Below are 17,762 nucleotides of genomic sequence, written 5' to 3'. Positions count from 1 at the left end.
GGGGTATCATATGAAAGGGCTTTACCTGTACATTCTAAAACAGATTTTTATTTATTTTTGTGCACATTAGTTTTTGATTAACCATGCTAAATATCGAAAAAAAATACTGGAGTATGGAACCCTCGGTGCACGAGTCCAACTCGCACTTGGTTGGTTTTTTTAAAAATACTGTGGGAATTCTTTGATTTTGGGGATAAAAAAGTAGCCTACATTCATCTTTCGGATGCTATAGCAAGATAAAGATATAGTTCATACACATTTAATTTGGTTATAATTATTCTTTTGGGAACTTTTTAATTCAAATATAGGACAAAATGTAGTGCTAATTCTAAGTATACAGCATATTTGATAAATCATATAACATGACAGACAAATGAAGTATTTAGCACCAAATAACAAATCAATCATCTGTTCGCAGGGTTGTTATGGGAGTTTAAAATAATTTCTTTAAGTCCTTATAATATCTCCCATGATTATCACAATTATTATTTTTTTGGTACACATTGGTCCTAGTCTCAACTTGCCAGCATGTTTTGGACATTATCCAGCACTTTGTATCAACTGTCTCTATAATAATATAATATTATCTTATTATTATAAAAATCTGAGAGCTTCTGTTGTATGCGCTGTGTAAATAGTTAGTTACATGAAAACAATGTACAGTAGAATATTTCCTCTCCCATGCAAAGCCAGGGCAGGCTGCAAAAAGTAGGTAACTGATAAAGTGTACAATCTGCAACATTTACCTATTCACAAAAGAAAGTATCTGTTTGTTTGTCTGCTAACTTTTCACACATACATTTACTAAATTCAACCAAATTTTGTCAAAATTTGATACAGAGATAGCTTGAAACTCAAGCATGGGCATAGACTACTTTTGTCCCGATAAAGGAGCTCCCATGGGATTTTTTAAATACTTACCTAAATCGGCGCGAGTGAAGTCGCGAGTATCATCTTGTTAAAAAGAAATTGATAATATGAATGATAAACTGTTGCAGTTTATCATAATAGCTTACCACTGCAATAATTTCACTGTGAACCAACATTATAAGCACGTCAGGCAAGTTGATAGAATCACGTTTGTCAAAACAATAAGAATGAGATCTTACATACGTTAAAGGAATTGCATTACTCATCTTTATTGGAATCGAAGCCTATATAAAGATATAAGCGTCATTGAATAACGCAAAACTTTTATAGAACTTCGCTCGTGGCGGGTTGGAAAAACCGTATTCATTCACTTTATTAAAAAAATACTAATTAGGATATCGACTTACCAAATTAATAGGTGTTAATTACTAATTAAACTAATTTTCACAACATTTGGCCACAAAACGAGTATCTTTAAAATATTTCTGCACTTTCAAATCACTTTCGGACGAAAAAATTAATATGAAAACTCAAACGTCAAAATCATACGTTATTTTTTTTTTTTCGAAACGTCACCTTGGGCAGGATTTGCGGCTGATCCGGTTTTCCGTTCCGTTTCACGGTCGGTGACCGTGAATATAATAATAGGTTACTTTAAAAAAAAAAAACTCATTCATGTATATAACTGTTACATGTCGTATAACGATATTATAATGTTTTTATGAATACGCGAACTGGTTAATTACAGTTAATTATGACCCGTACGAGCGTATCCGCCAAGTGCTTGGACGACAATGACCGATCTAGTAACTAGTGATGTGCGTAGGTGTTATCGAGGTCGGTCGGTGTCTTAATTTAAGCGAACTTTTGTTTGTTATGTGCAATTCAAAGCATGCGATTTCTTTTTTTATACACATATGACCCACTTTTGGACACCTATTATACAATATACTGCCATTTGTCAATTTTAAATGCACACTGTACCTATGTGCTTTTAAAATTGACAAATAACTAATAAATATTACTTGGCAAGCAAGTTGAAATATGAATGATACAAAGGAAACCTTGGATGCATTTCAAATTCGATATTATTATGAAAGTGGCACACATGTTTTTTGCAATACGTAAACAAAGTATTGCCATGAAAACTGACATTTCGGATACGATGATTCATACATTTACATATTTAAAATAGGCAATAGGTCCAAGCTATTAAATAGCTCCAACCTTCTAATATACAATATATCTATATTACATTGTGAATATATATTTATGTAAATATGTGATATTTATAGATTATTAGGATTATTTATGTATTATGTATTTAAAGTACCTGTGTCTACTTTGTTTTCACATTCTAGGGCTTCTGGTAGAAATTTCTTAAAGAGACAAGCTGGCCTTTTTCATGTCTTTACAATTTTTATGTTTTGGTGCAAAATAAAATAAATAAATGATCTATTTTTATCGAAAACTTTCATTAGCTTCACTATTCTATATTTTACTGTATGTAGTAACTCTAACTAGTGTTACTACATACAGTGTAACACATAGTGTACAGTGTACATATAGTGTTGTCTAACTAGTTAGTACCTAGACCTTTACATTTTGTAGGTAGCTCTGTCATACGAGTTTGCACATCTCGATTCTCGACAATGTTAATAGATTTCGAGTTCGAGGAGGGTTTTTAGAGTAAGTTGGTATTATCATCAAACAAGAATCGAAAATCATTTCGGAAAACCTGCCTGCCTACGTGTTATTAAATACGTCCAAAATAAATCTTTTCACTGGCCATTTTACCATAAACATTCGCTGGTCATTCAAAACAGGTTTGCTGCGGTATAATTAAATAGATCGCGATCTAGATCCCGTATTACGTCATCCTGCATCTGTTCATGTGACATCCACTTGGCTTGAAGAGCTTTCTATGAATTTATGCTATTAATGGGTTTATTGAAAGACACTTCTCATTAAGGAGTCTGGACTCTGAACGTCTGATATCGAATTACATTTAACCTGAATCGTCCTGGCTTTTCTCAGACGAAATATTTCTTACGCTATAGAGACTAGCGACCCATCCTGGCTTCGCACGTGTAAAATAATAGTTAATATTAACACTTAAGTATCTGTGGGAATATCGGGATAAAAAGTTAGCCTATGTTACTTCTGCCCGGCTAGCATGGGCAGTAGATAAAAATTATATCCCCCGATTATATCCACTGACGTCCTAGAAATCATAGGCTGGATAATGTAATCTATCCAACGCACCTAGTTTCTCCTTTCATCAAAGGTTGCCTGGTGGAGGCTACTCTGAGCAATAAGACCGCCTTTGCATACAATTGTTTTTAGTTTTTAGTTTCTTTGTTGTGACTTGGTTATTTTGTGTAATTTTTTGTGTGCAATAAATTTTTTTATCTATCTACCTGTGTGTTTTTAATACTGTAAGAATGATTAAAATCAGTTAAAGTTTTTTGAACCGTTTTTAAAACTAACTGATTTTAACCCGCCTTTATCTATCTGCCCACTAGATATTTCTCTTAAGAGAAAAAAAAGCTACATTATCAGCGAGTAACATGGGCTGTATTTTATTTTCAAAAAAATTAAAGATTCCTTCGAGAATTGTAGCTAAGCGTGAATTTTTGCATGGTTATACTTAAAGAATGTAGAGTGACATAGGCTACTTTTTATCCCGGGAAATGAAAGAGTTTTCACGGGAGTTTTAAAAACCTAAATCGCAGGTATCATCGGTATTCAATGAAACGACTCGTAGGACCGTGTGCGATCACCCTTATATAGATAGTTTATCTAACAGAACGGGGCGAAGTGATGCGAAACAGATAACGTGAATTGGAACGTGAATATGACTGACGTGTGGGCGGGCGCCGGTTGGGGTAAAGAGGGGTCTCTCTGTCACTCGCTCCATACAAACGTAGTTCGTCTCTCATTGGAATACTAACCAATCATACTCAATGGAATTTTGTAGAAACGTTCCAGGAACTAATTTCTATGCCTGTGGTTTTCCAGATTCCCGTCAAAATATTTGGTTTCAAAGTTACGCGGTCTTGAAAATTTACATTCAAATCTTTGAGCGCCTATCATTTAAAACTACATATTTTTAGAAAAATCCAAAACACCACAGGCACAGATATTAGTTTCTAGAATATGTCTGCAAAATTTCATAGACTTTCGTTGTTTTATATACACATGAAATTGGAACTACGATTGTATGGAGAAAGTGACGGAGAGAGCCCTGTTAACCGTAAACATCCTAGAAGTTATTTATTAATTTACCCTGGTTTACCTAATATACAAAAAAAAATAATTTGCATACTTTGGTAATTTTATATTTGTACTTAAGAGGAAAATTACCTGTATAGTATAAAACTTCTATGAGTCCATTAAATTAAAAACTGATATTTTTTACTACTTGTTCTTCTCGGTAGGAAAGGCATTCCGAACCAGTGGTAGATGCTCTTGACGATTCAAAAGCACTTGTAAAAGTCTAATTGAATTAAAATATTATGATGAATTTTTGAATTTTGATTTTTTTTAATCTAGTTTATATTACAGTTATTATATGTGGCTCTCGTAAGTAGTCGCCTACATAGTATTATACAAAAAACTAAAAAAAAACTGAGTTATGTTTGATAAATAATTAAATAGGAAAGCGATGAGAAAAACGGATAATTTTTAAGTATCTATCTCCATGAAAAAAGGCGCTACTTTGAGCTTTAGTCGAAATAATATTAAATGAAATAAGTACCTATTAGTTTTCTTTAGTTATAAATAAATTGGAAAATAATAACGGTACAAAATTACCACAACCGATTAATAAAAGTCGAAAAGCGGTATCGGTAAAATAACGTATGATACACATACACATAACGTTATTCTTAAGCGTTTTTGTTGAACATGTTAATTATCGCAATAACGTGACAATTAGGTAGCAAGGTAGTACGCTCTGGTAGATCTCAAAGCGCGTGCTAAACGGTTATGAGGGGTCTCTCCGTCACTCGCTCCATACAAACGTAGTTCGTCTCTCATTTGAATACTAACCAATCATACTCAATGGAATTTTGTAGAAACGTTCCAGGAACTAATATGTAGGTATGCCTGTGGTTTTCCAGATTTCCGTTAAAATATTCGGTTTCAAAGTTACGCGGTCTTACAAATTTAAGTACATACAAATCTTTGAGCCCCTGTAATTTTAAAACTACATGTTTTTAGACAAAATCTAAAACACTACAGACACAGATATTAGTTTCTAGTATATGTCTGCAAAATTTTATGAACTTTAGTTGCTTAATATTCAAATGAAACTGGGACTACGATTGTATGGAGTAAGTGACGGAGAGAGCCCTGTTATGTAATTTCAATTCATCATTGCGGTACGTTACTGTTGCTGGACCGTAAAACAAATTGCATACCATCACCGTACCGTAAACGTAATGCGTGCTTATAAACAAACGGTACAATCCATCGATCGTTTTTATATTTACCCGACTACGGCAAAGCCAAAAGGAAGGGTTATCATTATAGCAGTCTATGTATGTATGTAACCCTAAAAATTACGTTTATTCTTAATTATTTGAGGTAAGATTAATTGAAACGAAAAAAGGCTTCAAAAATTAATTGAACCCAAAATTCTAAACATGTTGGATTTGGTAAAAGTTTTAACAGTATAAGCACTATAAAATCCGGTTTGAGTTAACTTTCTTTCATTATGAAGCTATAATAAATGATCCGACTTAAAGTTAAAATTGAATGAAACTAGGTACTAGCAAACATCAAATTACGCAAGTATGAAAGAATATAAACGGCAAGCAATCACAGACACGATACGAAACAGGAAAAAAGAAAACACAAGAAAGAAAAATATGAAAAACACTTTTTATTTAATAATAGTATATGAAAATAAAGTTAAAGTAAATGAATCTACTTTACTTCTTAATAATTATCATTAAAGAGAGATTAATTTAATAAATAATGGCTAACTAGGACGCGCAAAATTTCTAGTACGCTGTGAGCACAGCGGATGCTAGTGAAACCAGCAAACTAGAATTTTAGCACGACCATAAAATGAAACATACAATACAGAACATGCTATACCAAACACGACACTCTAATCACTCAATTTACCTGAAAAATCCGTACTGGCGTCGACGTCTAGCGAGCAACTTCCAATCGAATCCACCGATTTATCCATCACTTTCACCACCAGTTTCTTAGAACACTCTTTCAACAAATCCGATTCCTTCACTTCAATTTCATATGCCCCTATACTGTCCAGATCATTTTCTAAGCACCTAACATCATTTGATTTAGGGGAAACTGTCGAACTTGGTAATTTAATATCCGTTTCTTCAGTGTTTATTGTTAAAATTGAGCCTGGCTTTAAAGTGCTATCACCAGGGTTGCTTTTGTCTAATATTAAAGTGCTTTGGCTTGTAAAGTTACTTCGAATTGGTTCAATATATTCGACATCGTCATCGTAAAGAAATAGGTGGTTGGAATGGCCACTCGGTCCTTCGCCTTGGTCTGTCGCATCAGCTGGAACAGCGTCTATAACTGCTCGTGTTTTATTCAAGCTTTTATAGTAATGGTTTTCTAGTTTCTCTAACTGGCGTTTAGTGTCCGATTGCTTTTTACGAACAGAATCTATGATAACGGGTAGATTTAACAGATCAGGTGTTTTTTCTTTGCTTAAATCTCGTCTGAAAAGTGGAGAATCATCGCTTTCTAGTTCAAAACGCTTATATTTAGACGAGCAATAGTCATCAATGGATGATGTATCAGATTTTTTAGTATCGAAAAAGGTGTCTAGCGAAAAAAATGATTTTCGTTTTTTCTTCGGTTGGTTGGCCTTGTCAAAATTTTGCGGAAGAAATGGATCTCCTGATTTGTATTGCTGGACGCAAATGTTGCTTGTATTTACTAGTGACTTAGGTCGAGATTCCTGTGGCAGACTCAGCACTCTATTGGTCTCTATTTTACGCGAGTCCAAGCTTAATGTTTTGCGAAATCGTTCATTTAGGTTAGCAAGTAAAAAATGTCTTCTTTCAGTCGATTTTGGGGTTACGTTGTAAGAATTCTGTTTGCTACTAGACGGTTGGACATCTGGAATGTGTTCTGTATATTTAAATTCAATTTCGTTCTCCGAATTATCCTTTCGCTCAGCTTTTCCGTAAGGTTCTGATGGGCATAAAGAAGATTGTCTATTTTCGGGTCTGTGAAAGGAAAATGACCCCCTGTTTGATGAAGATTTGTTTCTGTCACATATGCAGTTTCTTACACAACTTAGTTTAATACAATGCTCTCTGGACTCTGATTCTATAGAGACTTCATGTTTATTATTTGGAATGTACGTATCCGCTTTATGTTTATGCACCAGTAAATCTTGCCTGATTTTCTCGAGTCTTTCGTCTCCATTTAGACCTCTGGTGTATTTGGACTTTGGTGGTCGGAAGAATCGTATGGAGCCGGAAGTATGAGGGTCTGTGATTCTTCTTCGTAGGAAAAATGGAGAGTCGGAAATCTTGTTTACTCCTAAGAGCAGGACGGGTGATTTCTTGTCTTCTTCATCCGGAAGATCGCTGTAAGAATAAAAGAACAGTGACTATTTGGTAACGGTATGCGTCAATAAGAACGTTTTAATATTTAAAAAAAAAACTTTTTTTTCCATCACTAATATTTTGGATAAGATTAAACCTAAATGGAACAATATATTAAAACAAAATGATTTATGTTTCGATATCATCAATATTTTTAAATTCAGTTCAAAATTTAATATCAAATCAAAAACAATAAAACAAAAATTAAAAGTACCTACCTAATTTGGTTAAAACACAACAATTAATGTTAGTTAGATTAAACGACACACAAAATCAATTAAAACAAACACTGTTATTAAAAAAAAACAAAAGCAAAACGAGAACAAGTTAAAAAATATAATAACTCATACTTACGCAAACCAAAAAAATCATGTTATTTTTATGAATATCGCATTTTTAGTCTCACGCTAATTGCATAAAACATTGTTTGATAATTCCTTATGACGAAAACTTACTTGTACCGTGAGAAAATATGCAGTTGCCTAATCTTCTCAAGAGGTTGTTTAAAATTATGCACCTATATGTTTTTTAAATAACCAGGTTCAGAGCTCTGCCATCTAGGCGTTTTTACCCGACTGCGGCAAAGCCAAAAGAAAAACCAAAAAAAAAAAAATGAAATGTGTTCATGAACAAATTTTTTTTTTTTTTTTTTAATAAAAGAATATTAGCCATGTTAAATGACTAATATTCCCCTTTCTTCTCCAACTAAGCGTCAGGCTTGTGCTAGGAGTAGGTACGACAATATAGTGCAACGGGCGGGGTTTGAACCGTCGACCTTTCGGTTTTCAGTCCACTCCTTTACCGGTTGAGCTATTGAGGCTTCAAAAATTAATTAGTATTTTCATCTCTCAAAGTAAGATAACTATACCAAGTGAGGTATATATTTTAATTCATTTTTTTGCACAATAGTCTTTCATTTATCGTGCAAAAAGTCGGAAAAAATACCCGAGTACGGAACCCTTAGCCGGTTTTTAATTTTTTATATTACGTCTTGTGTATTTTTATGTTGTGTACAAATGGGCCTGAAGTGTCCTCCGAGAATCAAACCCGGCAATAAAAATATTTTCTAAGAACCAGTAGGTAGTTGGGTATTAAATTCTTCCATCTTGGAACAAGTTACACCACTTGCTAGCTGTTAAGGAATACTAAAATATTCTAACTGCGACCGGTTTAAGATCCATACATATTATAAATGTGAATGTGTCTGTCTGTCTGTCTGCCTTTTCACGGCCCAACATTTTAATCGATTCTGACAAAATTTCGTACCGGGTTAGCTTATATCCCGGGGACGGACATAGGCTACTTTTAATCCCGGAAAATCGAAGGGTTTCCACGGGATTCCTAAACCCCATCCGCTTAACCGATTTGTATGTTTGGTACCGAGGTAGCTTGCGTCCCTGTAATTGACATAGGCAACTTTTTATCCCGGATAATCAAAGAGTTCCCACGGGATTTTTAAAAAACTACATCCACGCGGACGAAGTCGCGGGCATTCTCTAGTCACACTAATATTACAAAGGCGAAAGTTTGTATGTGTGTGTGTGTGTGTGTGTGTGTGTGTGTGTGTGTGTGTTAGTAACTACTGGACGGATTGGGCTGAAATTTAGAATGGAGATAAATTATACACTGGATTAGCATATAGGCTACTTTTTATCCCGGAAAATCAAACAGTTCTCACGGGATTTTTAAAACTTAAATCCACGCGGACGAAGTCGCGGGCATTCCCTAGTTTCTTATAATTCTCAGTACTAGATCTAGGTGATATGTTACTAAGTATTTATGTAACATACTTAGTTAAGTTATGTGCATTATTAAATATGCATGAGAGCAAAAGAGGAGAGGAAGACCAATGGAAACACCTTGCGTCTTAAAAAATGATGTTTCCTTCAGTGATATTAAATTGATTTAAATTTTAAACGCAAGAGGTCACGATTGGAGTCTTAAGAGGGCTCTCTCCGTCACTCGTTTCATACAATCGTAGTTCCAATTTCATTTGAATATTAAGCAACCAAAGTCCATGAAATTTTGCAGACATATTCTAGAAACTAATATCTATGCCTGTGGTTTTCCAGATTTCTATTAAAATATTCGGTTTCAAAGTAACGCGGTCTTAAAAATTTTCATACAAAGCTTTGAGCCCCTGTAATTTTAAAACTACATATATATTTTTAGAAAAATCTAAAACACCACAGACACCGATATTAGTTTCTAGAATATGTCTGCAAAATTTCATGGACTTTGGTTGCTTAATATTCAAATGAAATTGGAACTACGATTGTATGAAGCGAGTGACGGAGAGAGCCCTGTTAAGTCCAAATAAGCTAGGCATTAAAGTGTTCTAGATTTTAAACTTTTAATTATTCACTTAATTTACATAATAAGTGAAAGGTAGGTCTTACGTTTGTGTTCATAACTAACTATAATTCACACCTAATTTGGTTATCTACCACTCCGGGAACTGTTTTGTGCAATTAACTGCTTTTTTATCGGCTGCAACTATAATCGATCAATTCAAAATCGTTTTGGGTTAATTCCTCGTCTGAATAACGTTTGGGATTATTACAGACAGACACGCAAACTTGAATAAGTACAGAAAAAAAATCTTTTATCGATCAAATTTTGTTACTAAATTAGAAGGTGTTTTGTATATCTGTAACAACCCGGCAAGCTAAGGTTAGGACCGATGGGTAAATATCACACTAATATTATAAAGGCGAAAGTTTGTGTGTATGTGTGTGTGTGTCTGTATGTTTGTTACTCCTTCACACAAAAACTACTGGACGGATTGGGCTAAAATTTAGAATGGAGATAGATTATACCCTGGATTGGCATATAAGCTACTATCAAAGAGTCGGAAAATCAAAGAGTTCCCACGGGATTTTTAAAAAACCTACATCCACGCGAACGAAGTCGCGGGCATCAGCTAGTATCAAAATAAAGTTGAAAACTAAAACCCGACTGCGATCGTCTTAAATATTAGAGTAAAATTGTTTGTCTGCCTTTTGGTGTATTTTAGTTAGCGACCATGTTTAGCTATACTATAACTTAAATGTCGTTAAACCACGAAATAAGCTTAAAATCATTAGTTTATAACTTAACCATCAATTAATCAATCAACATGTCTGAGACTGGGCCTTCGAAATTTTATCAAACAAATTATCTACGCTAAAATATCACAAAACTTAATATAGACCTAATGCTCAAGGCATACGGTTGAAATTTGCTTAAGCCGTAGTTAGCAAAGCGTTCAAAATAAATCACCTGAGTCACGAACTCTATTTCACGGGTTCAGTGACCTTTTGTATCGTGAAGCTATTTTTTACATAGACTTCATAAAAAAGATGAAGGTTTTTATATATTTCTGTCTGATCTCTACAGTATATAGATTAGGCAATAGCTCAGAACACAAAATAGTACAGGTAGGCTAGCCAGATGCCCTGTATTTTTCGAGTTACCCCGTATTTCAGGGCATGACAGAGACCCGTAATTGCGAAAATACAATATGGGTTAATAAATCTCGCGTATTCAATAAAGCAGGGGTCTGGAATTTTATAATTTCTCTGGTCTAGTCTGGTGGGAGGCTTCGGCCGTGGCTAGTTACCACCCTACCGGCAAAGCCGTGTCGCCAAGCGATTTGGCGTTCCGGTACGATGCTGTGTAGAAACTAAAGGGGTATGAGTTTAATATAAACTGCCATACCCCTTCCAGGTTATCCCGCTTCCATCTTAGCTACCTGCAAGCCCATTCCTTTCAGTAGTTCGAGCTGTGCGTTGTGCGGTCAATCAGTCAGTCACCTTTGCCTTTTATATATTTAGATCATTTAGAATTTAGATACACAGACACACAGTGGTCACGTGAAACAATGCATTGTTTTCAATTAAGAAAGTGGTCTGACGTAGTATGTCCATTTAAAAAGAACGGAAAGGCAATCATTTACAGAGGAGTGGTCTTTAATGTTTGTCGTGCCTCGCTTTGCCTACATGAAAGTGCCTTGGCAGTAAAAGGGTTAATAGGGACTAAATAATGCCAGTGACTTTGCGTGGCTTTAGATTTATCAATATACCTAATTAGGTAGGTAGTTCGGCGAGATCTAAGGAAAATTGCGTTAATTTTAAAGAAAAGAAAAATTACACATGTTAAACAGAGACCGCATGGATAAAATTCGTTCGGGAGGTCATTGTAATGTTGCAGCCTGTATTTTAAACGAACCTTTGAATGTTTCGGCTATGAAAGTGTCTGAATTTGTCAGTGATTTTCTAAAATTGATGTAGTTTTAGGTTTAACTATTTTAATTTAATTCGTTACGATAGGGCTGGCATGTAGGACACCTATAAAAGCCCCTTAAAGATATTAGAATTAAAAAATACATTAAGGTTTACGTCAATGCCCAACAACGCCATAATTATCGCGATAATCAACGCGTTAAACTGAGTGGCCACATTTGAACGGTTAACGTCTAATGCCAATTGAATTGTTGTTAAAATCGTCCAAACGCCAAGCGGCATTGTAAATGTCGTTGTACGTTGATCGTGGCTAAATCTACGTTTAACGGGAAACGCCGTTGAATATCGCGTTGTTGGCCGTAGGAAACATAACAAAATAGATCTTTATACAAGAGGCGACCTTATAGCTAAAATAGCGATCTCTTCCAGGGAACCTGACGGTAAAGGATATAATAAAAATTAAAGAAAGGGGAAAAGGATATTTCAGTTTTTTTTTATTTCACACCCCACTCGATACAATAGCAAAAAAAATTTTGGTATTGTATTCCAACCACTTTTATTCATGTAACATCCGTTAGATCAATTTTTTTCGTATAAAGTGTAGCCTATGTCACCCGGACCTTTACGACGAATCGATTGACACCTCATTCATCAAAATCGGCCCAGTAATTTAGGCGCTGCAGTGGAACACACAGAATCTGGATACAAACATACATATCCACATACATACATACATAGACTGCTAAAATCATAACCAATCCTTTTGGCTTTGCCGCAGTCGGGTAAAAAAATTTGATTTTTTATGGCACGTCTCTTCCAGCGAACTTGTTTATGTCCATTACAGCAATAACGATGTGCTAAGTACATTAAAATTTAAAACTCATACAAAGTTGCAATCTAACAAGTGAAACTTATAAAGCTTATAAAAACGTGTGTTCCGTGTAAAATGCTACACTTTCTACGATATCGAAAGTTTACGAGCTACCAGCTCTAATGTAATGAAACACTAGATGGGATTGTTCGTCATGAGAACACTTTCTAACGGTTTTATGTTACAGTTTATTATTATTGATGCGGTCTGTGTCTATCACTTTTATATGTATGCGTGAAAATTGATTCGTCTCTAGTCTGAATTCTGGTACCTACCACAGATTATGGGCATCACACTATCACACTAATATTATAAAGGCGAAAGTTTGTATGTGTGTGTGTGTGTATGTTTGTTACTCCTTCACGCACAAACCACTGGACGGATTTGGCTGAAACTCAGAATGGAGATAGATAATATCCTGGATTAGCACATAGGCTACTTTTTATCCCGGAAAATCAAAGAGTTCCCACGGGATGTCGAAAAACCTAAATCTACGCGGACGAAGTCGCGGGCGTCAGCTAGTAGGTATATATATTACTAGAGGATGCACGCAACTTCGTCCGCGTGGATTTAGATTTTTATAGATCCCGTGGGAACTTTGATTTTCCGGGATAAAAAGTTGCCTATTTCGATTACAGGGACGCAAGCTACTTCGGTACCAAACATACAAATCGTTTAAGTGAATGGGTCTTTAGGAATCCCGCGGGAGCTCTTTGGTTGATTCGGGATAAAAAGTAGCCTTTGTCTGTCCCCGGGATATAAGCTAACCCTGTACCAAATTTCGTCAGAATCGGTTACACTGTTGGGCCGTGAAAGGTAGCACACAGACAGACAGACACACTTTCGCATTTCTATACTAATATTATAAAGAGGAAACCTTTGTATTCTTGTATTTTTGTATGTTTGTATTGAATAGGCTCAAAAACTACTGGACCGATTTCAAAATTTCTTTTACCATTACTTAGAGGGATTCTTCCGAATCCGTATAGGCTATATTTTATCCCGGAAAATAGAAAAAATAAATGTCCACCCGTGCGAAGCCGGGGCGGGTCGCTAGTATAATATAAAAATAAAATATGGAAATATGGACTAGCTGCACTATACAAATTTCAAAGCCCTCTAATTTACCCCCTCAGGGGTTGAATTTTCAAAAATCCTTTCTTAGCGGATGTCTGCATCACAATAGCCATCTGGACGCCTTTCAGCCCGATAACTCCAGTAGTTTGAGCTGTAGTTGATGGATCAGTCAGTCAGCCAGTTAGTTATAATGGTAACATGTTTAATTGTAAAAACCGTGTCTATTGTCGAAACAAGCGGAATTGAATTAGTGGTGCTTCGAGTGTCAATTGAGCTCAGAGTCAAGGGTGACCCTCAATTACGATTTCCAAACGAATGTTCATTGTCATCTAACTGTTGATTACGAAATTATAATGCATTCTTTCAGTTGAGTTTATCACACTTCACACTATCACACTAATATTATAAAGGCGAAAGTTTGTGTGTATGTGTGTGTGTATGTTTGTTACTCCTTCACGCAAAAACTTCGGGACGGATTTGGCTGAAATTTAGAATGGAGATAGATTATACCCTGGATTAGCACATAGGCTATTTTTATCCCGGAAAATCAAAGAGTTCCCACGGGATTTTTAAAAAACCTACATCCACGCGAACGAAGTCGCGGGCGTCAGCTAGTCTTGTCTTAGAGATGTATAGTAGTCCAGTCATTTGATAGTTTTAGATGGAAAGTTTTCCGGGAGTTTTGAAAATTGGTGGTTTTATAGACTTCGACGTACTCTTTCCGGATTTTCATCTTGCCATCTCGTATCTTTGCCGCTCGCGCCGCCATCTTGGAAAAATGGCGTCCAAAAACAGTTTTTTGACGATAACTTCTTTCCGACTCATTTTACGATAAAAATGGCCATGTAACAATTAAACTAGAGACAATTTACTACAATTTTTGTTGTCATATTTTTTGTGGACTCAAAATTTTAAGCGTACGAGCGCCACAAATCCCACTCCAACACTCGTTTTGGCCAAATAACTCATTTCCACACCATGATGTGGTAGAGTGAGTGGCGCGGGTTTTTTTATGGTATACTAGAAGATGCCCGCGGCTTCGCCCGCGTGGATTTCGTCTTTATAATATTAGTGTGATGGTATGGTTTTTTATGGTAAGGAGACGGTAGTCATCTATAGAGCCTAGCTAACTTTGACTGTGCTCAAACTTAAAAACCTGTTAAAACGAGACAGCGTTATATCACTGGCCTAATATACCCCGATTGCCATATCGATCTGCCGCGAACTATAGTAATGTTGGTATTTAACCCCCGACCCAAAAAGGGTGTTACAAGTTTGACGTGTGTATCTGTGTATCTGTGGCATCGTAGCTCCTAAACTAATGAACCGATTTTAATTTAGTTTTTTTTGTTTGAAAGGTGGCTTGATCGAGACTGTTCTTAGCTATAATCCAAGAAAATCGGTTCAGCCATTTGAAAGTTATCAGCTCTTTTCTAGTAACCTTCACTTGTCGGGGGTGTTTTAAATTTTTAATTTACACTTGTTTGCCTATGAATTTTTATTTCCTTAATCAGATTTATAATCTTCTCGTTTACATCCTGTTAAATACCTAATAATCAGAATACATAGTTTATGTGTCATAAAAATGCATTAAAAACCTCATAAAAACTCTAAGTATAGACACCATAGTCCATCACATAACAGTTCAGTTATTACACCGTTAAACACATCAGGAAGTGCTGTCGGAACTGCGAAGTATCATAGTACCGTTTGCTTTATTATCCTACTAGCTGACGCGCGCGACTTCGTCTGCGTGGATTTAAGTTTTTAGAAATCCCGTAGGAACTCTTTGATTTTTCGGAATGAAAAGTAGCTTTTGTGTTAATCCAGGGTGTAATCTATCTCCATTCCGAATTCCAGCCAAATCTCTTCAGTAGTTTTTGCGTGAAAGTGTGACAAACATACACACATACATACACAGAAACTTTCGCCTTTATAATATTAACGTGATGTGATTAGTGTGACGAGATTATGTGTGTCTTCGCGGGGTTGGATTTTCAAATATCCGTTCTTAGCGGATGTGTACGTCATAACAGGTAGGTACCTGCATGCCAAACAGCCCGATCCGTCCAACAGATTCAGCTGTGCGTTGATCACATGAATTAATCAGTCTGTCAGTCAGCTTTTCCTTTTAGAAAAACCGGCCAAGTGCGATTCAGACTCGTGCACCGAGGGTTCCGTACTCAGGTCTTTTGCCAACATTTTGCACGATAAATCAAAAACTATTACATAAAAATCGTTTTAAAGCCCCCATATATATGATACCCCACTTGATACAGTTTTTTTTACTTTGAAAATAATAATTATTTGTTCATGAATACATTTTAATTTTTTTTTGTTATATAACCACAAATTCTCGATTTCGGATTTTTCCCTTTACTTGTACTATAAGATTTACCTACCTGCCTAATTTCATGATTTTAGATCAATGGGAAGTATTCTATAGGTTTCTTGACAGACACGACAGACAGACAACGAAGTGATCCTATAAGGGTTTCGTTTTTCTTTTTGAGGTGCGGAACTCAATTATATGTACAGATGAAGCCAGAATGGGTTGCTTAGACCCTAGTGCAAAACAAAAGAAATAGTTGCATTATACAAAAACCTCAACTACAACAATCGAAAGATGTGGACCCCAGTTTATCTGGATCTTGAACTGGATTGACTAAATTGCTTGCTCCGTTATTATTCGAGTTCGTTGCTCGTCAAATTACTTCGGACTGACTTGGTATTGTTTGGTATACAGCGTGTTTGATAAATTATATAACTTCACAAATCACCACCCATAATATAAACTAGCTGATGCTCGCGACTTCGTTCGCGTGGATATGTTTTTTTTAAATCCCACAGGAACACTTTAATTTTCCGGGATAAAAAGTAGCCTATGTGTTAATCCAAGGTATATAATCTATCTCCATTCTGAATTTCAGCCAAATCCGTCCAATAGTTTTTGCGTGAAAGAGTAACGAACATACACACAAATACAATCACACTAATATTATAAAGGTGCAAGTTTGTGTGTAGGTGTGTGTGTATGTTTGTTAGGTACTCCTTCACGCAAAAACTACTAAATGGATTTGGTTGGGAATGGAGATAGATAATATCCTGGATTAACACATAGGCTACTTTTTATCTCGGAAAATCACAGAGTTCCCACGGGATTTCGAAAAACCTAAATCCACGCGGGCGGAATCGCGGGCATCGGCTAGTTAATAATATTAGTGTGATGCGAAAGTGTGTTTGTTTGTAAATTCATATAAATAAAAACGCGCAACTGCATCGGTACAGCCGCGCGTCATTTCTTCGATCGAGATATGGATTAACAGGGCTCTCTCCGTCACTTACTCCATACAATCGTAGTTCCAATTTCATTTGTATATTAAGCAACCAAAGTCCATGAAATTTTGCAGACATATTCTAGAAACTAATATCTGTGCCTGTGGTGTTTTAGATTTTTTTTAAAATATGTAGTTTTAAAATTACAGGGGCTCAAAGATTTGTATGTGAATTTTTAAGACCGTGTAACTTTGAAACCGAATATTTTAACAGAAATCTGGAAAACCACAGGCATAGATATTAGTTGTTGCAAAATTTCATGGACTTTGGTTGCTTGATATTCAAACGAAATTAGAACTACGTTTGTATGGAGCGAGTGACGGAGAGACCCCTCTTCTGCAACCGCGCTGCCTCCGCGCGGCCACTTTGCGGCTAGTTTGAAGGCGCCCTAAACCCTTCCCATTCGGAGAGGAGACCCGTGCTTAGTAGTGGGCCGGCGATGGGTTGATCATGATAATAATGAGGGGCTGAAGAAACTTTCATTGTAGATTCCTAATCAGTCACTGATAAAATTCTTTTGAGATAAACTCAGGCATTTCATTCTATAGTACAGTGTTATTACGTCCTTGAGAGATAGCGACTACGTAATAAAGAGTTCCGTGGTGTTATCCAACTAGAAAGATAGGTAGACAATCGGAATAAAAATCCGGTCAAGTGCTAGCCGGACTTGCAGACGTAGGGTTCCGTACCATCGTACAAGAAATGACATTTTTAATTACCCGACTACCGGCAAAGCCGAAAGGAAAGGTTATTTGTATTATCTGTTGGTATAGATAG

At 35.9% G+C, this 17,762-nt stretch overlaps 1 protein-coding gene across 3 annotated transcripts in view; it reads right to left on the bottom strand.

The window, feature by feature from the left end:
* The window catches only part of LOC123878977, a 40,265-nt gene that overhangs the window by 12,513 nt on the left and 9,990 nt on the right, over window positions 1-17,762 (bottom strand). For all 3 annotated transcript variants that reach the window (XM_045926386.1, XM_045926387.1, XM_045926385.1), the window contains one exon: window positions 6,007-7,460. In XM_045926386.1, coding sequence (XP_045782342.1) covers window positions 6,007-7,460 — 1,454 coding nt within the window. The remainder of the gene's footprint in view (window positions 1-6,006; window positions 7,461-17,762) is intronic.

The sequence above is a fragment of the Maniola jurtina genome, chromosome 27 (genome assembly GCF_905333055.1).
Source record: "Maniola jurtina chromosome 27, ilManJurt1.1, whole genome shotgun sequence".
NCBI lineage: Eukaryota > Metazoa > Arthropoda > Insecta > Lepidoptera > Nymphalidae > Maniola > Maniola jurtina.
The sequence above is the reverse complement of the archived record's forward strand: the minus strand, read 5'-3'. Positions and strand labels throughout refer to the sequence as shown.